General features: G+C 37.8%; 1 protein-coding gene across 4 annotated transcripts in view; it reads left to right on the forward strand.

Moving 5' to 3' along the window:
* Positions 1–26,588, forward strand: part of MEE18 (maternal effect embryo arrest 18) — a 366,229-nt gene that overhangs the window by 122,407 nt on the left and 217,234 nt on the right. For 3 of the 4 annotated variants that reach the window (XM_089800288.1, XM_089800291.1, XM_089800290.1), the window contains exons 7-8: positions 83–154; positions 16,793–16,876. In XM_089800288.1, the coding sequence (XP_089656414.1) occupies positions 83–154; positions 16,793–16,876 (156 nt within the window). The remainder of the gene's footprint in view (positions 1–82; positions 155–16,792; positions 16,877–26,588) is intronic. The other variant, XM_089800289.1, reaches the window with a different exon arrangement.

Raw genomic sequence — 26,588 nt, forward strand, 5'->3', positions numbered from 1 at the left:
TTGATTTTAACTGTGGACTTCCTTTTTATATTTTCTAATGTTTTGGCTAGCTTTGTAAAACCTCAATCTCTTTGATTTTCAGAATGGGACCATCATAAGAGGTCAAAATGAAATATCTCATCCAACAAGTGGAGCTGTTGAATCTATAAATAAGGTTTAGTTTTCCCAAAAATTGCTCTGTTAAGAGATTTGTTTTATGAAATAGAAGCTGCTGTTAAAATGTTTTGTGAGATGTTTTCTGAACTGTATATAGGATTTAGAGTTGGTAATTGTAACATATTTTGGTGGAGGAAAGCCTTCTCAATGCATCTTGTATAAGGTGACTTTTAAATGCACGGGATAATTCAATTGATATGTAATGTGCTCTTTGCTGGTTGCTCAGATGTTTCAATGTGTTATGTTGGTGAAATGGTAATAGGATCTATGAATTTCTCTTGGCTATATCTACAGTACTCAGCTTTTGCTATCTGTCATTCCTGCTCCCGCTACTTGGCTATTTGAACTGGCTTCTCGACCACAAGTTGGCGGTCTGTTGTGTTTGGTTCTTACCTTTGTGGGCCTTTCTTGAATCCTCAGCTGTTCTTGAGTTCCATCGACCTACCTATGGTTGTCCAATGTACATGGACATTAATGTAATTTACTTCTTTAATTCTTTCATCCTAGAACTTTCTTTTGTAATCTGATGTACTACTGAGTTGGATCAATCATCAACCTACCTTTTGTCATCGATGGACTTTAATATGATTTTGTTGGTTCTTTGTTTTTTACATCTTTTCATATGTTACTCTAAAGTAAGATGCGTTTTCTTCTTGTGTTGTAAGACTTGTTTTGGGGTACGATATGTGTAGGTAGCATTTTCAGCACCGATCATATATTGATAGAGTTAATAGAACAAAAAATTACTTGCATGCCGCCTTTGTGGTTGATTAAACTTTTAAAGAGCAGGGCATGTGGACTTCTTACCTTTTGATTAGTGTGATATCCTAGATCAATTCATAGATGTATATATTTTGGCTTTAGTTCATCACTTGGAGCTCTGGTTTTTGTGAACCATGTTAAGGTCTCATTTTGAATTCTCTATATTTAAAGATGCTTCAACAAGAATCCGCCAGTCAAGTATATTATAATATATATTAATAATCATTCCAATTGAAGGAGATGGATTCATTCTAATCCCTGGAGGGGTCTTCAAGAAGACAAATAATTATGATTGAGAACATAGACTAAAAAATAGAGAGTAAATGTTTAAGTTTTGAAGTAGAACCAGATAGGAGAATACAGGTGCTGCCTAGCACTTGCAGAAGTTTTGTAAAGGTCAAGTGCTCCAAAGAACAATTGAAGATGTTCCTCCCCTTTGAAAGCCAAGGGGTGCAGTATCTTACAAATATGTCCCAAAGATGATTTGTTTATAGAGAGGATGTAACACAAGAATGCACTATAATGTATTTATGTCACAATCTCCATTCATGGTAACAGTAACTTTGGTTGATGGTACACTTACATTGCTGAAATATTATTTGGCACATTATCTTTGTGCTTGTGATTTAACTGATTAGAACAAATTAAATGTGTCAAGCTATATTGATGTTGTTTATTCATCTAGGTTGTTAATTTGTGTGCAAACTAGCTATTTAGTTCTTGAAATTATATTTTGTTGTTCTAACCTTTGGATTCTTTTGGATTTTTTTTTATCGTAATTAGTAGGAATGTTCCGTTAATTTTTATGCTTATATAGTTTCCTTTCATTCAAATTCCTCAAAATCTACGAAGGGAGACAATTTATTAGTCATTTGCTAGATAGTTATTTTCATTTATGAAAAATTCAGAAGAAATTTTGTGTAGTGTTTATAGTTATATATTCTGTCTATATCTGTAATATTCCGATGGGAATTTTTTGCCCAATTTCTCAAATGTAACAGATATTATAAACTATAATTGCTTGCAACAGTTTCAGATTTAAACTAGGAAAAAATACCAGAATATTTTCAGATTAAAATACCCAGAAAGTTATTACATTATAATATTCAGCAATACAATAACTAATTGAACCGAATCTTAAATACAGTATTAATAGTTAGATTGGAAGACTTGAAAATGAACCCGTAACTCTACATGTGAACTTTGTTGTGAATACACCAAAGCTGATGAACTTGGTTTATGTCCAATCTGCCTAGAAGCTTGAAGGTTTCCATCGTAAGGATTCTGCAAAGAAAGCTAAATGCTTCCCAAGTTTCTCCAAGAGAAAACTGAGACCCTAACTGAATCCAAGCATGGCTGAAATGAATCAAGTCCTCTTTTATTGCCCAAGCAATGACTCTTCAGCTTCCTCTTTTTGTCTTTCATCTTCTTCCTCTTTTGTCACCTTTTCCCCTTTTCAGTATTAAATCGACTTTTAATAGTTTGCATTAAGCTCCCAATTAAGCCATTTTTTAATATTTGATTAATTTGGCTTGTATTATCCTAATCTCCTTAAAAGAAGAGCGCTCAATTTCAGCTATCGGTTCCTTTTGATCCCATTCAACCATTTGAAATCTCACTCATAATTTAGTAAGTAATCTTTCAAAACAAACAAGAAGAACACTCAAGCAGCTATCGGTTCGTCCTTTCCCTGCAACTCACAACCAAAACTTATCGATTCTGGACGTTCCCTTCTGCACTGCCATTGTGCCCAACTAAAAATATAATAAATAATAGGATTTCCTCTAGGCATAAAAGTAACAGTGGGCATGATATTTCTCCTCAAGATATCAGACTTTATCATCAAAATATGCATTATTTTTATGTATTTGATCTTTCAGTGTAATTATATTCCCTCTTGTGCAACTTCTATGAATCTTTAAATCAATTCTCCGATAGTCTCAACCAAGTATTGCAATTATGAACTCTCTATTAGTGATTCTCATAAAACCCTAAAAATTGGCTGGAAAAACCAATTTTGATATCACTATAATATCCCAATTGGCTATCTTTGCCCGATTTCTCAAATTTAACACATTATAAACAATAATGACATGCAATAGTCGCATACTAAAACTGAGAAAAAATACCAAAATATCTTCAGATTAAAGTACTCAAAAAGTTATTGCATTATAATATTCAACAATACAATAACAATCACAAAATCCAATCTTAAATACAATATCAAAAGTCGGTTTGGAAAACTAGAAAATGAACGTTTGATTCCATATCTAAACTTTGTTGCTAATTCACCACAGACAAATGAATAGGGTTTGCGTCCAATCCACCTATAAGCTTGAAGGTTTCTGTCATCAAGATTCTACAAAGAAAGCTAAAAGCTTCCCAAGTTTCTCCAAGAGAAAATTGAAACCCAAATTGAATCCAAGCATGGTTGAAATCAATCAAGGCATCTTTTTTTCCGAAGAAGTGACCTTTCAGCTTCATCTTTTTGTCTTCAGTGTTCTACCCCTTTTGCCACCTTTTCTCTTTTTCAATATTAAATTAACTTTTAATAGTTTGCATTAAGCTTCCAATTAAGTCACTTTTAATGTTTTATTAGTTTGGCTTACAATTTTTTAATATCTCAAAAAGGTGGCATTACAATATCTTATTGTTTATGGTGGTACTTTAGGTCTTGTAAGGAGGTTCCTCTATGTAATATCGTTAACCAGATATTTGCGCAAAATTTCTCCACAAAATCTCCAAAATTTTAAACAATAACTTTAATGTAATGCATTTCAGATTTAATAAAAAACACCCCATAAAATAACCAGATAAAGTGAAGCTTTAGAAATGATACTGCAATTAATTAATTTTTTAGAAATAATATTGTATTTAATTTCTCAGCAAAACAACTACATAATCCCATTGTACTCACAAAAATTATAGTAAGATTGGATATTAGCAATATGAACTTGAAGCACTACGTTAAACACCTTCACAAAATGTCCAACCAACAATGGGCCTTTGTTCCTTGTCTGAAGTTTGGGGGTTTCCATCCTCTCACCTGCTCAAAGATGAAGCTTTCCAATACTCTCCAAGAGAGAAAATGAAATCCAATATAAAAACCGTGTTTGCAACAAATGAGCCTGAAGGAGCCTTCATATTTTGCAAAGATTAGGGTCTTCATTCAAACACCTTGAGCCTAAGTTTAGCAGTTCTCTGCTGAATATGTTGAGTAGTCAGCTGTGTTTTCCTATGTTTATTTTTCTACCAAGATGATAAAGGACCCACTGAGGTAAGGAATAGAGCAATTTGGTTGGAAAACTCCAGGTAGATATCTTAAGGGATCAAGATGAATGAAATGGAATGGAAGCAGGAAGTGCAGATGTGGGAGAAGGATGTGGAAGATGATGTGGCTTTGAAGGCAAGGGAGATGGCATGGAAGGACATAGGACAGAAAGCAAAAACCTCAAAGAGGAAGGCAAAACTGTTAAAAAGGAAACCGGTGCTTTTTTTGTTAATCCTAAAATAACTCTGATAACATAATCATCTGGACTGCTGATCGTACAGATCTAGCAAAGCATTGATATCCTTTGTAAAGGATTTAACCTATTATATACCTTATGATATTTACCTAATCGGCGTCCGTCTTGGAGCATTTGTTAATGTTCTAATTGACATATTTTTTGTTACTACATGTACTAAGTAAATTGTTTATTTGAGACGCCGATCTGTGCAAACATATTCTTTGGTTTGTGTAGGGCCGACCTAGGAAGATTTATGCCCTTTCTTAGGACATGACTCTTTGGTGCCTTATATATATGAGATAGGGATGTGGATAAAGGACATACAAGTATAAAGAAGTCTGTTCCTTTAGCATTCTCTGCCTCATTCGAATAGCAGGATATACATATTATTGCAGAACTATTATCTAATAAAGGACCAATATTCAATCTGAAATTGATCAAGACAATCTCCAGCACTTACAAGGTATTATATCAGTTTGAATTAGTTGCAGAATATTTACATTTTTCAGGCCTAAGAAATGGTTTAGTTGTGCAAAATCAACTCCTTGATTATACAACGGCTGCTATATCTTGTCATAGCAATCATGATCCTAAATACAGATCGAGATGCAGTGAGTGGATGCACCTTTTCATGCGGACCCAAGGCAGGAATTAGTTTTGATGATTGACAGGGGCGAAATTCTGAGTGTTTTCTTCAAAATATGGATGTATGTAAGGACGCCAAGGATTCCAATGAACAATATACCAGTGCTGTCACTCTGGCAAAAGATAGGCAAATTAAAACTAAGACTACGGATGAACTTAAGGCATTGAAGGATCACTGTTTTCTAAGGCAAGATGAATTGTGGTTTTATGAGTTATGTTACAAAGGAAATTTTTGGCAAATCCATATAGAAGATAATATGTTGTGGCAGCTATATGTTTTGTGTGCTTATGATGACAAAGCTACAGAAGCTTTAGATTAGAATTTGCTAGGTCATTGCATGTGATACATGCTAGAGAGCAGGGAAGCCACTAAAAAAGGATTTTATGTGTCTGAACCCCTCACAAGCACAGGAACTATTCGAACGGTGGGGCCTAGACTTTGTGTAGCCATTGAAGGTAAGCAAAGCTCGGAGATGCAGATGCATTGTAGTAGTAACTGAGTACCTTACAAAGTGAGTAGAAGCGTGAGCCCTACGAGAGAACTCTGCACTAAGAACAACAAGATTTATCTACGAGTAGATCATTATGAGGTACGTAATCCTGATACAGTTGACAAGCTATCGTGGTGGACATTTTGTCAACCATGTCACCTGGCTACTCACCACAGAATTCAAAATCTATCATTCCTTGTCAAGCCTGTACTACACGAGAGCAAATGGACAAACATAATTGACGAATAAAATTTTGGTTGTGGTAATTTACAAGTCTTGCTCAATTGAAGGTGGAAGATAGGGAGGAAAAATTACCATCGACATTATGGGCATACCGTACATTCTACAAAGTTACCGTGGGACACACTCTGTTTCAGTTAATGTATGGTCAGGAGGCCGTGGTATTGACAGAGTTCATGGTATCGAGTTTACAAATAGCGATTGAAAATAAATTAGGAGACAGAGAAAGTCTTAGGGAAAGCTTGTATAACCTGAATAAGATGAACGACGACCACAAGTACAATGGGCCACCGAAATTTTGTAGTGCAGACACAAGGTGTGGCACGACAAGTACTTAAAATTAAATAGGTTCCAACTAGGTCAATTGGTATTAAAATATAATGGGCGTAGTGAAATCAAACCTAGCAAATTTAAGGTGAAGTGGGTCGGGCCATTCAAGATTTCTTGAAGTGGGAGATAATGGAGCAATAAAACTATGGACGCTAGACAGGAAGGAATTGACTGATTTGGTAAATGTTTCAAAGCTAAAACTTTACCATGAAAGGAACAAGGTCCGGGGAGAGAATGAGACCTGGATGAACAACTCAGAGGCAGTATAAATATGTAATAATAAGTAGTAATATATATACATAATAATAAAAAATAAATAAATATAGATAATTATAATAAATATGTGCAAAATGAGAACAAGACGAAGGAGTATATGTAAAAGATTATTAAATTCATATTAGTAGAACAATGATAAGGCCAAATTGGAGACACCAAGGCAGAAAGAAAGAAACCATAAAACTGGAAATTACCACATAATCATACGATTAAGAACATACCATATAGTAGGAACCCTAGAGTTTGTACAACCCTTTAAACCAAAATTAGGAGATTCAAACACCCACCGTACGACCAAGGATAGACACCACACGACATAATAGAAAGACTGTACATCGTATGGTAGAAGAGAGGAAGACCAAGAGATAACATGAGGGTATCACCATATGGCCTTGGGAGCAAATAAGGAAGAACTGTATGGCCACAACCACCAATAATGCATAACAATTTACTTTACGGATGGAAATAAAGGTCAGAACCAATTAGACATACCGTACGGTATGGGCATACATAAGAGTATAACAGTAGAAACATAGAGAACACTATCACCGTATGACCAAGATAGAATATAGGGAGGCATCATATGGATCTGTACAGTAAAGCAAAGGATTGGTAGTGTACAACCTGAGGGAAACATAGAAGTCAGAGAAAGCGTATGGACTTGCCACTGACCTATTATAAGTCTTCAACACCGTATGGTACAGTTTCATTCGAGGGGAAGAAGACATGGCGTGTATCATACGACCAATTTTATTTGAAGGGGGTGCTATCACCGTACGACCAAAGTAGAGATAAATAACACTGTGCAGTTTGGGGATTGGTCTGTCACAAGTTAAGACCATATGACTACGAGTTAAGCAAAAGTGGAAATGGGTCTCAAGCACTGTACGGACCATACAATAGCAATTGGACACCACATACCATACAGAATCCCGCTTCATTTATAAAATTGATCATTACTTCTCCTTGACTAGATTATAAGGTAACATCGTACAGTTGGGAGGAGAAGATATCTAGCTGTATAGCCAAAAGGAGCATGAACACGCTTAGCCGTAGCCGTACAAGAGCATTGAAGGGAGAAGACACAGACTTGGAGGAGCAGTAGGCACCGTGCACTAGCAATAAACTTCAGTGGGGTTATCTCTCAGGAGCTGTATGAATGCTGTACGAATGGTAGCAAGAGCTTTTTAGAATAAGTTGTATGGAGGAGTTTTTAGGTGCTATTCTGAAGAGAAGCAACTGAACTAACTGTTTTCTCCACACAACAAGACAAAGGAAGAGACAGTTATGTAGTCAACTGGGAAGAGAGCTTGGAAGAAGAAGTTAGACAAAGATTCAAATTCCAGCACGAAGATGAATCGAATTGTGAAGACCTGCACTCAGGTGTTTGTGTTGCAAGAGGCACAAATAAAAAGAAGGGCAAACAAACAACACAATCGACGGCTGCACTAGCTCACGTCACACCACAAAATATTTCTTTCAAAGGTTTGAATGGAGCCGAATGCAAGAAAAAGTGGTAGGATACACCCGAGGACCATCTGGTGAAGAATAGCATCCAAAAGGCGTAGGTAGAATGGGCGATACAAATGTTAGTGTTTTGCATTTGGGATTACGAAGGCTTTTTGCACACAATGATAGAGACCTACGATTGGTTCTCGAGAACTAGTTCGCTTGCCTATCTTGGGCGTGACTTTTTAATCTCATTCAGGGCACCGAATTTCACGTGGGTATTTGGAATATCCAGTCATGCACAATGAGGCAAGAAAATTAATAACAGGCTAAAGAAGTTAAATCAAGAGGTAAAGGCACAATTGATACAGCTGGTATGTGGTGACCTGTTGCAATTAGAAAAAGAAGCTTTGATGAACACTTTGAAGGGCAGAGGACTAAAGAAGTCCAACATCTAGGAAGGGCATTGGTGTTGCCTTATTGACCTGGTGAAGAGTCAGCTATAGGATCAAGCCGTGCATCTGATATCTCATTTCTATAGGTAGCGACGATGAATGGGATCCTGAACGGGAGAGCGTACGACTAGGCCGCACTACTGGCAAAAAAAATGTACAAGTTCATGACACTTCAGCACAAGCCATTCTACATGCCTCACTACACGATTGGACTATTCCTGGATGCGGCAACACAAATGATTCCTCTCGACAGGCTGGAGGTCAAGCCTGGCCCGCTTGTGCCAAGTGAGCCCCCTATTATGCAGTGGAGACACTTAGACACACTTGGCGGCCAAAAGGCCACGGTCGGGCATAAGCGACCTAGATAGGATGTAAGAGATACAGATAGTGGTTGAAAGGAGACATCTTCTCATGATAGTAGGATTGACGGTGAGGAGGAAGAGGTGGAAGTTATTATGAAAACACCATTGCTATTCCTGCGACCTACACTTTTGGTGACAACACATTTGGTTCCCATGGGTACACATAGTGCACACATTCCAGGAATTGGACAGCTCAAACAGGATTTAGGAGATACAGATAGTGGTTGAAAGGAAACATCTTCTAATGATAGTAGGACTGACGGTGAGGAGGAAGAGGTGGAAGTTATTATGAAAACACCATTGCTATTCCTGCGACCTACACTTTTGGCGACAACACATTTGGTTCCCATGGATACACATAGTGCACACATTCTAGGAATTGGACAGCTCAAACAACCAGTAGTGATGACCCCTTTCACAGTAGCGACTGAGTCAGCTATAGCGACCCTGACCATTTCGGAGTCCATGACTACTATTAAGACAGAGTCCCATCCATCACTGACGATAGCCTTGCTAGAGGAGGTGATGGAGTTACCAACATAGGAGGTTCCTTAGAGTTCGGGGACACCACAAGTCAGACTAGAGGTAGTGGGATCTGATGTAGTGGTCACGATAGAGAATGCATTACTAGCCACAGAGAGGGTACTGCAACACAAAACTTGAGTGTGTAGAACTTAAGCGAGCAGGACTTGAGTAGGTACTTGGGTAGGAGATTTAGCATTAGACAAGTAACACCAACATCTGCCCCTATATCACCTATGAGAGAAGTACCTCAAGTGATGGATCCTCCAACCCTACCAGAGGAGGGTCAACCTACCGTTGTAGTTTAGCCACCATTCCCACCTTCGACAGGACTATTGCGGAGAGGATGTTAGAAGCACTAGAGGCAGCGATGGCCACAGAGCACCCCACACCATTTCGATAGGTATAGGGGAGGAGGATGTCAAGACCTACTTAGCAAATGTGGCAACTCGAGGTCGCCAAGTAGTAATTTCAGCAAAGAGACATGCTTTGGGGGCAGTGGTGCAAGAGTTAGAGAAGGTTTTGTCATTCATGCAGGTTGGTTGTCCAATGGCCTTCTCAATATGTTTTGAGGCATGGGGATGGCCGAATATAGAGACCTCTGAGATGTGGTCGGAGTGGATTGCTAATGAGCTTGTAGCAGAATTGAGAACCTGACATGAGAGGTAGTATAAGTATATTGGGAGGCTTACTATGCTTTATGAAGGAGTGAGGCAGATCAGGTAGCAGTAGTGAGGGCTCGGGAGGAGAGAGCTACCAGATTAGCTGTAGTAGAAGCCAGGTTGGCCGCACAATAGTCAGCTTGGGAGATTGAGTGGGTAGCACTCATTGTTGAGAGGGAGTCAGAGAAGGCAACTTTTGTATCTCAATTGGGGGATGCGAAGAGGGAGTTAGATGCAAAGGAGGTGGAGCTCCGAAAATCGCTGTGATGATGAAGAGAGCGCTAGAGCTTTAGATGCAGGCCAAGGTGGATTTGGACGCCCAGATGCAGCAGGTGTATGAGATGCTGGCACAACTGAGCGAGCTATGTGCATAGAGGATGTCTACTCCACTAGCCCTACCAGCGACGCACCCCTCTTCTTCTTAGCTTGTTTTGAGTCTTGATGCAAGTAGTTTAGTTGTCTCTATTTTGTCGTCCGTAGATGACTTTTCATTTTGGGGGGATGATGTCGGTAAAAACTATATTGTAGCTGATGGGATTAGTTAGTGTCCGAAAGGGTGCGTGACGGTTGAGTCACCCCTTCAGGAGATATATGTACATCGTTCGAATGGAATTATGAATCATCATGGTACTCTTGATTGCATATTTGCTTATATGAATAAAATATCTTGTTCTGTGTTTTATTCTAGTCTCTTAATGCGATAAATATCCGTTTACCATGTACGGTAAACATCAATATTAAATTGACTTTTTGTTAGTTTGCATTAAGCTTCCAATTAAGTCACTTTTAATATTTTATTAGTTTGGCTAGAAATTTTCTAATGTCCCATTGCAATATCTTATTGTAGATGGTAGTTTAAGTCTTGTAGGGGGTTCCTCACTATGATATCCATAACTAGATATTTGCCTTAAATTTGTCAACAAAATCTTAGAAATTTTAATCAATAAATTTGATGCAATGCGTTTCTGATTTAACCAACAAAATTCCATAAAATAACTAGATAAAATGAAGCTTTAGAAATGATACTACAATTAATCTCCAACAATTTTTTTTATTTAGGTATAATATCGCATTGAATTTTTCAATAAATCAACTACATAATCCAATCGTAGTCATAGAATTTACAGAAGATTGAATATTAGGAATATGAACCTGAAGCACCATAGGCCCCTCCAGTACATGGAGAGGTAGAATTGGGCTTGTACAGTAGGGCAATAATAGAATAAGCCAGCCCCTTTTCTTATCGAGACTCTATACGTAACATGGTTCGTTCCGGGATTGGTCTCGAGACGTGAAACACTTGCGCAATGCTCAAACTGATAATGGGTTTTTGTTCATTGTCCCAAGATTGAGAGTTTTCGTCCTCTCACTTGCTGAAAGCTGAAGCTTTCCAAAACTCTCCAAGAGAGAATAAAATCCATTAAAAAAAACCTAGTCTGAAAATTACGCCCTCTTTCCTCTTTTAAATCCAACCTGGTGACCGTTCATCTTTCCATTTTTTTCTTTATTTCTTTTTAAAAATAATACTTTTTCCCACTTAAGGACGTGAAGTACTCATATATTAAAGCGACATTAATAATATAAGCTTATGTTTTAAAGTATTATCCAAATGTTCAGGGATTAAAATCATTGATCATATGGACTCGGATATGCATATGTGATAGCCAAATGGAATGGTCTCGATTAGATTCTCCTAGTCCAACATTGAAGTACCAAAAATGGCGAGCCTGTTGACTTACTAAAAATAGTAAGTGCTGGAAACCCCACCGAAACAAACTTAGCTGCCTAGGCTAAAACTTGATTTGATCCTAGTGAAAACCTAGTTAGCCCATGAGACCAAGGAAAAATGAGCTAACGACACAACAAAATTTACTGGCCTAGAAGTGGGGACATGAGACCCTCGTAATTTGGATAGAGGCTTATCTAATAGTTTCATTTCAACTTATCTTTAAAAAAGTAAACTAAAAAGCTACCACATTGTTTTGGAAGGTCCTCCAAAAGAGCTGCAAAAGTATAAGCACATTAATATATGAAGATTTATTATTTTTTAAGATTTTTGATTTGATCAAAGGTACACATTATTACAATGATTCCAATGTAATTGCTAGTAAACAGATTCACACTTCAGACAAATTAATACGAAATGACTCCTAACGCCCAGAGTGAAGTGCAATCGTTGCTAATAGTTGGATAGGTTACCATTGAACTGATAACCTTACTCTGAATTTATTAGGGTGTAGCTCCCTGATCAGATGTGCAATGAATGTTATAACTTATATCAATAGTATGCTTTTCACCAAAAAGCATCAAAGGTACTAACATTTTCTCATAGCCATGATGTAGATGTGAGGAGATTTTTTTAAAGAAATCAAATGAACAAGAAAAATTGATGTAAAACCTGCTTCACTCACATCCCTATTTGATAACTAAATAAATCAAGGAACATAGATTCTTTCTAGAGATGATTAAACTCTGAAAGACAAAGTTCTAGAATTTAATACATGCATATATCTAGAAGAATAAATGTAATCCTGAAAATGACCCCTATGAGACAAATCCTGATGAAATTTGAAAAAGATAATGATGAACTCAAAGCCTCAACAATACTTCTTTCATTAATTCAGCATATAAAAACAAATTATATATTACAGCTCCTCGAAAAGAAATATGTTCTCTTATCTACTTAAGAAATGAGAAGATCATCTTTATTTCTTACAATGCACAGACCTTGTGAAAGAAAAAGAACGTCCCTTTCTTTTCTATGTTTTTATAAGATTTGTCTCTTCGGGTTATCTCTTTAACTTTGAATAACTGATTCTTGAGACTTGGACGCTTCGTAAAATTTTTGTATAAAATTTATGACTACTTCCCTAACTTTCTCTCGTGAGAGAGTCACTTTATTTCCATACCTTTTAGATTGATTCATAACAATTTTAACCAAACTTATTAAAGGATATCTACGATTGACATGGGGAAATGATTTATTTTATACAATTTTTTGAGTTATGTGGAAATAAGGTGTTTTAGTAAGAAACTACCACTTGTATGCTATTGATGCAAATCATATGAATCAAGAAGTATTATCAAAACAAAAAGATCACACCCTTATACTGTTCTAGCAACATTATGTTGCCATGTTCTAGCCAACTAACCTTCCTCTTTGCATGAAGGTGTATCCCACATTGGATCTAACAGGTTCAACCCCAACTGTGCTGAGTTTATTTGGAATAACTCTCACAATATATTTCAATGACGCCAAGTGTCCCTTAAACAACATCTGGGTGTGCTAATTTCTTGAATAGGACACACATGTACCAAGCTATGATGGGAGCTTTTTACCTCAGCTTTTTAAATTGGTTTCATGTTCCTCTTTTGATGATGTTCGATATTCTTTTATTTGTGGTTTTGTGCACTCATCAAGCTTCATCTTAGTACACTATGTCGCAAGAAGTCATTGAATTGATATTATTTGCATTATTCACTTCCGCTTGCAACTTAAATCTTGTTTTCTAGTCATCCAAGATGGGGAAAGTTGGCTTTTTGTATCCCTTTGCTTCTCTGGTCGACATGTTGTTTGCAAACATCGTTGACCTTTATATTAAATTGCGATCAAACATATATCACGATGCTTATGAGACCACTATGATGAACTATATTATTTAAGTAACACATCATAGTTTGGTTTGCATGATATGTCTGTGGGGACATTTTGAGAGAATCAGATTCTTCGACGATTTGGGATTCTTTGGAACATTATACTGATAAGACAAAGCCCATGTTTCTTTCTTTGCATTCAGGGTGATTTCATTTACATAACACACTACTTAGAGCATGTCTGTTGGAGCTCAATAAACTATTGATGCTCTAATTCATTGCCAAACCCAGTGCTCATTCATCCCTATGGATCGATGGTGATCTTTGTTTTGGAACACTTGCAGTTGCTCATTCTCATACATTTTGAGTTTGTGACTCACATTCCTAATCTTTTCAGTTAAAGTGGTTCAAATCATAAACGCGCAATCCTTGAGATGTTGTGAGACTCTCAATAATGTCATCTCTTTTTTGAACCATGTCAAACCCAATGCAAGGAGAGGGTGGAAAGCACCAAGTTGCGTCCTGGTTTGCACGTGTACCATTTTACTAATAAATTTGATGGAAGAATCTTCTACACATGGCCTCAATAACTCTTTTTCTAGCTAGTCATTCCGTCAAACATTTAGCATGCACCCTAATCGCTCCTACAATGAACCACAATGTATTAGGTCTTTATCAGTTATTTAGACTGCTAATTTGAGTATATACTTCATCACTTTGGGAAGGCATTGTCACTTATTCATGATCTCGTTCAATACCGCCTGTTGGCAATAAGACACAATCTGGGTTGTTGACACTAGGAATCTAACCCATGTTATGATGAAGCATCTTCCTCAAAGTGATCGGGTATAACACATTCCTTTGCTCCTTCAGGTATTTGACTCTCACATGGAATCAACCATAGGTTATGCAGGTCGGTCATCAAGTGAAAATAAAAAAATGCCACCCACAATCAATATTACCAGAATAGATCATGCCTTCTCGTCATTGGCTATCGGGTTTGGATTATGCTCTGAATCTCATGAACTGATGCCTATGTTTGATGCCATGACTTGTTGCTTCCATAGAATCTTTTCCTGCAGAAAATACAAAATGGATGGCCCGATTGCTAACCTTGACCATCATAGAATTTGTGCAGACCTGATACTTAACAAAAATGACAGCTCTCATATCGGGATGGATCAAAAAATGAGCTTGACAGAGCCAACCTGCAGATCGGTTTGATTATTTCATTAATTTGATGATATTTTCATGACAAAGGATTCATTTGTCTGAGATACTATGTTCCATTCTCGTACTTCATGAGCTAACTCTCAAAAGCTCTCGGTGATAAGACTTCTATTGATTTGCTATAGGGTGATTTCATTTACATGACACACTACTTAGAGAATGTCCGTTGGAGCTCGTTAAACTATTGACGCTCTGAATCATTGCCAAACCCGGTGCTCTTTCTATTGTCAAAGGCATTGAATTGATTAACCCACTGGTTTAGAGCAATTTGGACTCAAGTTTTTGCACTTGTATTCTGCATTTTTGAACCATTACCCCTGAACCACTGAACCTTATGCTTCGAGCTTGAACTAATTTGAACCTCACTGTACCAAATTGACCTAGTTCAAGAATATTTGAACTCTATTTTCTTTCTTATCACAGTTCAATCATGCAGAATTAGAGAAATAATTTTTGCTACTATGTGTATATGACTGGAGATGATCCATTTCTGCAAATTTTTAAATTCTGGTCCTTATGCGGCTAACAGTAATCTAATTTACAATTCCAAAAAATCAAAATGAATTGGGAACACCAAGATAAGACGAGATAAATTTATTATTTTCCAACAAAAACCCACAAATGGATCCTAAGGGACCGAAGAGTTCAACAGAGCCACAGCCAGCAGCGGGAGCACCAAACAGTGTCCGGGGAAAGAGCAAAGCAAGAAAACCAAAAGCAAGGAATAGTGCCTTAGAACAAAGAACTAAGTACTTCCCATAGTTGAGAAGTACCCAAGAACCAATAGTAGTTATATTTCAGTTTTGATGATAAATAAAAAAATATTTATAATGTGATCAGAAATCTCCAAATTATGTAGTGATATACCAGTGTTGAATCATTATTAAAAAGCATTTATAATGTGACCCCACAACTTCAAATTCTTAAATAAAAGAACTCTTTACAACAATTGTATGCATAATATTTGACTAAATAAAGGACATTTTTGAAAGTGCTGTCCAAAGAAGATAGACATCCTGTAAGAGTAAATCTATTTTGGTAAAACATTTGGCAGGAGAAAAAGCATAAAGATTATGTTTATTTAGTTTGGAATTACCTGTTCGAAACTTGTACATGTTTCAAATGGAACACAAAATCCAAGAGATTTTATAGATAATGTATCATCCAGAAAAACAAAAAAAATAACGAGTGTTTCTCATGGTTCAGCCATGGTTTTCCAGAATACACTCTCAGCCAACTCCACAACTTTATCCAATTATTTATATCGATATATCTTTGTGCTCTAAGACCATGTAATTTTTTCAATGCTTTGGTTACTACATTGCTTCAACCAAGGGGTACTTTTAAAAATACAAATTGGGTGGTAGCTGTAATGCTTGACCAACAAGTGTGCATCGATAGCTATAATCTGAGCATGATGTAATAAATCCTCTTATTCACAAAGGCACAAAAACTTACACATACAAATACATATACATATGCAAACATGCACAAACACACATGATTCCCCGACATATATGCTTGGCTCACAGACACAGACTCGCAGATATTTCTCTCAGGGCTGGTTTAGGAGGTAATCTGGAAAAACAACTGCATTTTTCACCTTTGGATAGTCTTGCCTTGTAGAACAAGTGCTCTGTTTTATTCTAGATTCAGGCTGAAGATTCCAACTATATAACACTTTCGTTATTCAGTTTTTCAGTAGTATAGAATATCAGTTTTTAGTTTGTTTCCATTATGATTTAATTTTAATTGAGTTTTTTTAGTTCTTTATGTGGTACAGTATAGGCTCATTAAGATAACAACATTGTATCATTTTGGCAGAAATAATGTTTTTGTTTTAGTTTGAATCGGAAATTAAAAGGTATGGGTACATTTCAAACATTGTATTGCAACTTTGATGTTATTTCCATTCATTTTCTCTATTAATTTTGAAATGGGAAAATTAAAAACTGTAGGTTAAAGGAAAAAGGTAAGTCTTTGTATCTTTTATCTGGCTTTAATTTACATTTGTGGGTCTTTTTTACTTGAATAATTATTATTGCACATTTCTAATCTTGATCGTGCTATTTGATAAAGCTTTGATAAGTTTTGAGATCATATGGACAGGTTGCGTCATCAGTGCAATTGCTACCAGCGAGAATAAAACGCATCTTCTACATGTCAAGCGAGGGTACAAATCTTTTACATGAGGTTAGCATGCTCTTGTCCATGTCACTCATTTATTGTTGTGTGGATGACTTTGAACATAATCAACCCTTGAAAGATACAACGTTGGCTTTAGCTTTTTTCTCTATGGACCCTTAAGTTTTCTTTGAGAGTAAAAACTTATAAAATGCCTTTTAATCAAGTGTGTGAATATGAAGGTATTAATTAAATGTCATTAGCAAACATATGACTTATTGCTATGTAGGATAATTTGATTGTACATCTAAGAACCCCTGCGAGTTCTAATTTTGTTTTCCATAATGACTCAATGATATTTCATCAAATAGGTTGAATGCAAGGAATAATATGACACTTTTTGAGTTCTTGAATTACAAAGCATCATACGAATTACAAATGCCATGTAGAGAAATTCTATCAACATTTATATGGTCATAACATGTTGAAACCGCCACTTATACCTTCGACGATTCGTCAAACACTCAGCATGCCACCTTTTGACACAAGTGAATTCCTTTATTGTGAACTTGAATTTAAAGGTTTTCAGTTACAGGCTTAGTAGTTGAACCATGGCAATATCGATATCATGTCTTCATACAACCATTTGATTTCAGTTTTGCATATACAAGAAATGTAATTCTGAAACTTTAGCTCTGTGCTAATTAGTGTTAATAATTCCATGAATTTCAATTGCATTGCATAAAATGTTCAATATAAAATCTTAGCTTACATTTACATTCAATGAAGGAACCTGGCAAATAATGCAGCTTTGCATTTTAATATCAAATGGAATGCAACTTGCACCCACTGTTGGTTCCCAAAACCACAGATTGAAAATCCAAGAGCTTTGCTAGTTCTTCAATAGGATTACTCAATCAGTTTTGGTCACGAACAGGAATAATCTTTATTCCCTTGCACTTTAGGCTTTGCAACACCTAGGCAAGTAAACCTTCACTTTGAACCTGATCACCTTGTTCAAAGCTTTTTCTATAGCAAATTTAGACTTGGTGAGTTCTCAGGCTGGAAAGATCCTTGAACTCGATCAAAATAAAGTTGAATAAATCCTTGAAATGATTGAGTGTTTTATATGGCACTTTTTAACAATTGGATTGATGCTTGCAAGAAAGAAATGTATAGATTACTGACTTCAACTGTAAACCCAACGATTATATTTCAGTAAATGACGAGTGCCTATTCTTATTTGGGTAATAGAGTCAGCTGCGATGAAGATTATTATGTACCACTTTATGAGACAATATATATATATATATATATTTAAAAAAAACATCAATTACTCCTATGTTTTGCAAGAGATTAATCTTATATGCAGTTCAATATTAGTCGAAAAGAACTTTTAATTTCTTTGGTGAGAAATTCAATTAGACAGAAATGAGGAAATGCAAATTTATTTCACATTATTCCTGTTTGTCAAACAAAGAATGTGGAAAAATCCAAGGCAGCTGATATCGATAAAGTGAAAAATGAAAGTAGATAAGCACACATATTTTTTGCAGATTTGTGGAAACATATTTGTTAATACCCAAATCAAGTTGTGCAGCACAGTTGAGAGATTGTTGAACTATTAGAATTATTTCCTTAGACTGCCCTCATTAAAATACATTGCAAACTATGTGGTCAACAATGTTGCCCATGATATGATTAATAGGGAATGCCATGAGATATAACGTGCAAATTGTTTGACACAATGTCACAATAGAATGTATCGTCACAAGGACAATGAAACAATTTCATCTTCTCCACCTTACGGTAGATTTTCTGTCATGTCCCCTTTTTAGCAACACGATTCCTACATTAGATTTGCCTATCACCGACTCTCGTAGGCAAATAACCTTGGAGAGAGAGTCATCTCGTCGCCAGAAGATTGCATTTTGCTACATTCAGTAAATGGGGTCTACATATTCTAATGATGAATTAAGATTGCACTTTTAATTTAATAAGTTATTTAATTTTTATAAAAGTTATTTGATAATAAAAGTGCATTATAATAAGATATTATAAAGGACGATTCTAGAAGCTTCCAGTGACTTCTCAAAAAGTGAATAAATAGAGGACAAGAGGCACCCATTTGCACAAGCGATTTTGTGGATTGGAATTCTATTTCAGTTGGAGCAATTTGTGGTCATTTGGTCTGCAAATTCTCAAATTATCCTTGGAAACGAAAACTTCCATGGGTAAGCAATTTTGAAGATGTGGAATATCATCCGAATTAGTGCAATCAGGAAGTGATATTGCAGTCACTTCAACAGAGCAGAAAATCTGTGGCCCAAGGCCAAATGAAAGTTTCTTAACTAAGAGGAATAAATCGCCATTTTCAAGATTGTTGTAAGATTGGGGAAATTCGTAGTGGAAGCCAGAAAATGATTAGGATCAGAGAATAATCTGATATACGTTTCAAGCAAGGAGGCGGAATTATAATCATTAGGTGGAATCACAAGCAGAGTTCTCCTTCCAGCTAATAAATGCGAGCCACCTAATCTGCCGGCGTCTCATGATTACTAGCGTCTCATAAAAAGATTGGATTTCGGGCCGAACAGAAAATAACCGGCCACACGATTTGAGTTAAGGCGATTACAGTGGACAAAGCGGCAGCCACGACCTCCGTTTGGACTAATCGGGGGCATTTTGTGTGAGTCTGGGCGTTTCTGACAACGAGCTACACAATCATGACAAGCGTCTGTTAATTCCGGCGGCTAAGACTGGGTGTGGTTTGATCCAATGTTGACTGTGTTAACAGATTAAAATGAATTTCTCTGGACCCGGCAGGATGACCAGCACGCCATTATAATTGGAGGCAAGAGTGCATAAACCATTGAAACTGGAGTTGGCATTCAGCACGATTTTCGACAGGGACAGTCTCAAATCCGTAATCACTTCCTCAACGGGTTTACAGTCAGATTTAGAGGAGCATATCCATGCCTATGATGATTCAATTGGGAAAAACCACAGGTTCTTGCTGTTAATTTCATTATGAACATTGTTATTCATTTACCCTTTGATATTACTGTTTGAAGTGTCACAGTTTGGTGGTTCTCCTGAATATTGTAGTTTTTTTTAAATTTAATTATCAGCACACCTGTAAGGTGAATCTGTTTTAACAGTTACATATTAAGTATTTGATAAATTTAAGCTCAGAATTAGGGTTTTTGGTGACCTTTATAATAAGGGTCATCTCAGTGGTATCAGAGCAGTAGTCCTGCCATCCTGTTGGGTAAAATATTTTATGCAACCCTATTCTAGATATTATATTCGCAGGAGATCAATACTGAAGGGCAGAGATATGGGTGAAAGACAGTCACAGAGTCCTCCGAGATTTCCCAGAGTTGATGACGATGAGACCAGAGAGTTTTACAGAATCATGACTACCGGACAGCAAGAAATAGCTCAGTCACTACAGGCTTTGACTACCATAATGGAGAGAGTTGTTCAGCCCAGGATTCAGAAACAAGGTAGAGGTACACCTGATCATGATAATAGAAGTGTGGCAGGCTCACAGGGTGCTCCTAGGCGCAGATCATGGACAACAAATAGGCCTACTCGTGCCACCTTCCTAAGGGAAGAGGCTCAGGAGATAGGAGAAGATGAATTGCCGGATGATTTTCAGGATGATCTCAGAGCTGCTACTGCAGAATGGCAGGCATTACCCCCGCATGTGCGTGAACTATTGAACTTTGATCGCTATCTGAACCAAAGAAGAGAGCATATGAGGAGCAGCCGTCAGAATAGGAGGTCTAGAGGAGGTCATGATAGTGAGTTGCAACGAGCTGTTAGCAAACTCACTTTACCATTTTTCGATGGTAGTGGTCAGATGACATCACAGGCTTGGGTTCATAAGTTGGATACATTCCTGGCATTGAGGCCTATGTCAGAAATAGATGCCATCAGATATGCCACTTTACATTTGGAGGTTGTAGCTCATGATTGGTGGTCACACGGGATGGTTACGTTGCAGCACAACCAGGTGACATCTTACCAGGACTTTGTGGACAGATTGGTTGAACGTTTTGATAAAAAAGATCCGGAGATTTATTTTCGCGACCTCGCTCAGTTAAAACAGTCAGGCAATTTGGAGGTTTATATTAGTGAATTTCAGAGGTTGTCAGTTATGGTACAGGATGTGTCTGAGAAACGGTTGGTTATCCTATTCACAGAAGGATTGTCCGAACCTCTTAAGGGGTGGATTAAGGCATTTGATCCACCAACACTTCAGGAGGCCATGAGGAAAGCGCGGGGTATGGAACTAACAGCATCTTCTAGTAGGTTCACTTCCAAGAGTACTACTTCTTTCAGAGACAATAAGAAGTTTGATAAGAATAAAGGGAAGAGTATTGAAACCAAAGGAAAATCACCCTTGGATGCAGAAGCATTAAACAATTTGTGCAGAAAGAAATTATGCTTCTATTGCAAAGGCCCATATGACAAGGACCATGATTGTCCTCTGAGACCTAAAGGAAAGGCCAACAGAGTTATGTGGGCATATTACGAAGGGTCAGATTCCGACAGTGCAGCAAATGAGGAGGATCACAGTAATTCAGAACCTGAAGGAGAAACAGGAAATTCAGAACAAAAGGAAGAAATTGAGTTACATTTACAGAAAGGGCGTTTGTCTAGTATTCAACAGGAGGGATCTTTTAGGTTACGTGGTGTTCTAGCAGGACAGAAGGTGATCACATTGGTTGATACAGGTGCCACACACAACTTCATTGATGCACGATTGGTTGAGCGCCGTGGAATCAAGATAGAGGAGTTTGAGGGTCTCCGAGTACAGGTTGCCGATGGATATACTCTTAAGTGCAATAGAATGGTCAAAGACATGCCTTTACGTCTGAATAATTATGAGTTTAAAACAGATTACCATGTGGTTAATATGGGCGACTTGGATGTCGTTTTAGGTATGGCATGGTTACGTTTATTGGGCGAAGTCACTTTCCGTCTCAAGGACATGGAGATCAAGTTTGAGGTAGATGGGAAGCAGCATGTGTTGAGAGCTATCAGGAATAGTGATATCCGAACTATTTCTCTTAGAAGATTGGAAAGCTTGGTAAGGCATAATGATATTGAATGGGCAGCCGTGTGTACTCTCATGCCTATAGGGGAGGAACAACAAAAGACGGAATATCATCCAGACATCCAGATATTAAGGGAAAGGTATAGTAAGGTATTCAACGATATTCCACTTGGCACACCACCTGATAGAGGGATTGAGCACATCATCGGAAGAAGGTGCTAAACTAGTTATGACCACTCCATACAGGCATCCAAAGAGGCTCAAAGACGAAATAGAAAAAACCATCAAGGAGCTTCTTGCAATGGGACACATTAGACCTAGTAAGTCTCCTTTTGCTTCTACAATAGTTTTGGTAAAAAGAAAGATGGTTCTCTATGGATGTGCATTGATTACAGAATGTTGAATAAGAAGACCATTAAGAATAGATATCCTATTCCACAGATTGATGAGCTGATAGATGAACTACATGGGGCATGCTACTTCAGTAAGATAGACTTGAGGTCGGGTTACCACCAGATTAGAGTCAGAGAACAAGACATAGAGAAGACTGCCTTCAGATGTCATTATGGACACTTTGAGTTTGTAGTGATGCCATTCGGGTTGACCAATGCACCAGCTACTTTCCAATGCACCATGAATAAAGTCTTCCATCATCAGCTGAGGAAATTTGTGTTGGTTTTCTTTGATGATATCTTGGTATACAGTCGAACATGGCGTGAGCATATGGAGCATTTAGAGACAGTATTGAATACCTTGCAAGCAGAGTCCTTAAATGCCAAAGAGTCCAAATGTGATCTGGGGATGACTGAGTTATTGTACTTAGGTCATATTATCAGTAGAGAAGGAGTACGGATGGATCCTGATAAGATTCGTGCTATTGTGGAGTGGCCTATTCCTGAGAACTTGACCCAGCTGAGAGGATTCCTTGGTTTATGTGGCTTCTATCGCAGATTTGTTTGCGGGTATTCGTGACATGCGGCTCCTATGACAGATTTGCTCAAAAAGGGAGCTTTTGTTTGGACAGAAAAGCACAGGCTTGTTTTGATAGATTTAAGGAGATCATGACTTCATGCTCGGTACTAGCATTGCCCGATTTCTCAAAACCATTTGAACTTCAGTGTGATGCTTCAGGAGATGGTCTTGGGGCTGTTTTGATGCAGGACAAACACCCTATTGCATATGAAAGCAGGAAACTCCGTGGGCCAGAGAAATCATTCAGCATTTACGATAAGGAGATGTTAGCCATCATGCATGCATTAGCTAAGTTCAGGCAGTATTTAGTAGGTGGTAAGTTTTGTATAAAAATTGACCACAACAGTTTGAGACATTTTCTTGGGCAGAGAGATCTCAATGATAGACAACAAAAATGGGTGAGTAAGCTACAGGCATACGACTTCGTTATATCGTACGTGAAAGGCACTCAGAATGTTGTAGCAGACGCCTTGTCACGAAGGCCACATCTTAATACGATGATTGAGATCTCTGAGGATTGGAAGCATTTGATTGTTGCAGAATATGTTAGAGACTCTTGGGCATCTGGTATAGTTGATGGGACAATTGTTGACACTAGGTATACACTTGTGGACGACTTGATCATTTACAAAAGCAGGATCTTTTTAGTCCCAGGATCGAAGGTGAAACGGTCTATTATGTGGGCTCTTCATGATTCACCCATAGCTGGTCATCCCGGGTACTTTAAAACATATAGACAGGTGCGGGAACGGTTTACATGGAAAGGACTTAAGAAGGATGTTTTGCAGTATGTTCGTGAGTGTTCTGTTTGTCAACAGAATAAACAAGAGCACACCTTCCCAGCAGGACTCCTACAGCCACTTCCCATCTCGAGACAGAAGTGGGAATGCATATCCATGGATTTCATTACAGGGTTGCCCAAGGCTCAGGGACGTGACTGCATTTATGTGGTGGTAGATAGACTAACGAAATATGCTCATTTCTTTCACATCACCACGACTTATACAACAGTACAGGTAGCTGAGGTATTCTTCAGAGAAGTTCTCAGGTTACATGGGATACCCCGTAGTATTGTCAGTGACAGGGATAGCAGATTCTTGAGTCATTTCTGGAAGGAGGTGTTTCGATTATGTGGCACTGAGCTCACACCCAGTACTAGTTATCGCCCGCATACTGATGGACAGACGGAGATAGTAAACAAGTGGGTGGAAGGCTACTTAAGGAACTACGTGGCGGATCAGCAGAAGGCATGGGTAAGATGGATTTATTTGTGTGAATATTGTTACAATACCACTTTTCACATGTCAATTCAGATGACACCCTTACGAGCATTATATGGGTATGATGCACCGAGCTATATTGATTTGCTGATGGGGGACATCTGGGTTCCACGTGCCGGGGATTTGATTCAAGAAAGTAAAGACATTATTAGCACTCTTCGGGATAACATTGCTCGGGCACAGAATCAGTATAAGCAGTATGCGGATCAGAAGCGAACTGAGAGAAGCTTTGAGGTGGGTGACATGGTTTACCTCATGCTACAGCCCTTCCGGCAATCTACTCTTAAAATAAGTGGGTCAGAAAAGCTTAAGCCTAGATATTATGGGCCTTTCAGGATCACCAGACGAATAGGGGAATTAGCTTATGAGCTTGAGCTTCCCACGAATAGCAAAGTGTACAATGTGTTTCATGTGTTGCGTCTCAAGAAGGCGTTGGGACAGAATGTGGTACCTTCCACGGTGTTACCTCCCTTGGATGATGAAGGGAAGTTGATCTTAGTGCCGGAATTCATTTTAGAAACTAGGGAAAAGCAGCTCCGCAGAAGGGTGATCAGAGAATATTTGGTTAAATGGAGATTTCTACCAGTTGAAGATGCTACTTGGGAAAATGAAACAATTTTGCAGCATCCAACCTTGAGATTGCTTGAGGGCAAGCAATTTCAGGAAGGGCGGACTGTCATGTCCCCTTTTTAGCGACACAATTCCTACAGTAGATTTGCCTATCATTGACTCTCGTAGGCAAATAGCCTTGGAGAGAGAGTCATCTCGTCGCCAGAAGATTGCATTTTGCTACATTCAGTAAATGGGGTCTACATATTCTAATGATGAATTAAGATTGCACTTTTAATTTAATAAGTTATTTAATTTTTATAAAAGTTATTTGATAATAAAAGTGCATTATAATAAGATATTATAAAGGACGATTCTGGAAGCTTCCAGTGACTTCTCAAAAAGTGAATAAATAGAGGACAAGAGGCATCCATTTGCACAAGCGATTTTGTGGATTGGAATTCTATTTCAGTTGGAGCAATTTGTGGTCATTTGGTCTGCAAATTCTCAAATTATCCTTGGAAACGAAAACTTCCATGGGTAAGCAATTTTGAGGATGTGGAATATCATCCGAATTATAGCAATCAGGAAGTGATATTGCAGTCACTTCAACAGAGCAGAAAATCTGTGGCCCAAGGCCAAGTGAAAGTTTCTTAACTAAGAGGAATAAATCGCCATTTTCAAGATTGTTGTAAGATTGGGGAAATTCGTAGTGGAAGCCAGAAAATGATTAGGATCAGAGAATAATCTGATATACGTTTCAAGCAAGGAGGCGAAATTATAATCAGTAGGTGGAATCACAAGCAGAGTTCTCCTTCCAGCTAATAAATGCGAGCCACTTGATCTGCCGGCGTCTCATGATTACTAGTGTCTCATAAAAAGATTGGATTTCGGGCCGAACAGAAAATAACCGGCCACGCGATTTGAGTTAAGGCGATTGCAGTGGATAAAGCGGTAGCCACGACCTCCGTTTGGACTAATCGGGGGCAGTTCGTGTGAGTCTGGGCGTTTCTAACAACGAGCTACACAATCATGACAAGCGTCTGTTAATTCCGGCGGCTAAGACTGGGTGTGGTTTGATCCAATGTTGACTGTGTTAATAGATCAAAACGAATTTCTCTGGACTCGGCGGGATGACCAGCACGCCATTATAATTGGAGGCAAGAGTGCACAAACCATTGAAATTGGAGTCGGCATTCAACACGATTTTCGACAGGGACAGTCTCAAATCCGTAGTCACTTCCTCAACGGGTTTACAGTCAGATTTAGAGGAGCGTATTCATGCCTATGATGATTCAATTGGGAAAAACCGCAGGTTCTTGCTGTTAATTTCATTATGAACATTGTTATTCATTTACCCTTTGATATTACTGTTTGAAGTGTCACAGTTTGGTGGTTCTCCTGAATATTGTAGTTTTTTTTTAATTTAATTATCAGCACACCTGTAAGGTGGATCTGTTTTAACAGTTACATATTAAGTATTTGATAAATTTAAGCTCAGAATTAGGGTCTTTGGTGACCTTTATAATAAGGGTCATCTCATTTTCAATAAAGCATAGATATTCATCCAAGGGAGACACATGACTCATTTGACACAATGCCTTAGGTGTATCCTCCTGCCACTGGTTGGACATTGCTTAGAATGCATTTAAAAGGAAATGTGGAACTGGGTACCATGAACTTGAATAGTTTAAAACAATGCCACGCTGAGATGCGATTATGGGATGAAGTGAGACGACTGTAGAATATAGGAATAGATTGTGCAATGAAGTTCTCAAAATCTGTGAGTAATTAAAGAATCACTAAATACATCCTAACTTTGTAAGCCTCTCGGTATACTAACAAGCAAATGTTGTCAGTCAATAGTTCAATCCCATAGTGTGCATATGCAATACTTGTGTGACTATTATTG

Source organism: Cupressus sempervirens, chromosome 9, assembly GCF_028749045.1.
Source record: "Cupressus sempervirens isolate cs-2001-9-10 chromosome 9, ASM2874904v1, whole genome shotgun sequence".
Taxonomy (NCBI): Eukaryota; Viridiplantae; Streptophyta; class Pinopsida; order Cupressales; family Cupressaceae; genus Cupressus; species Cupressus sempervirens.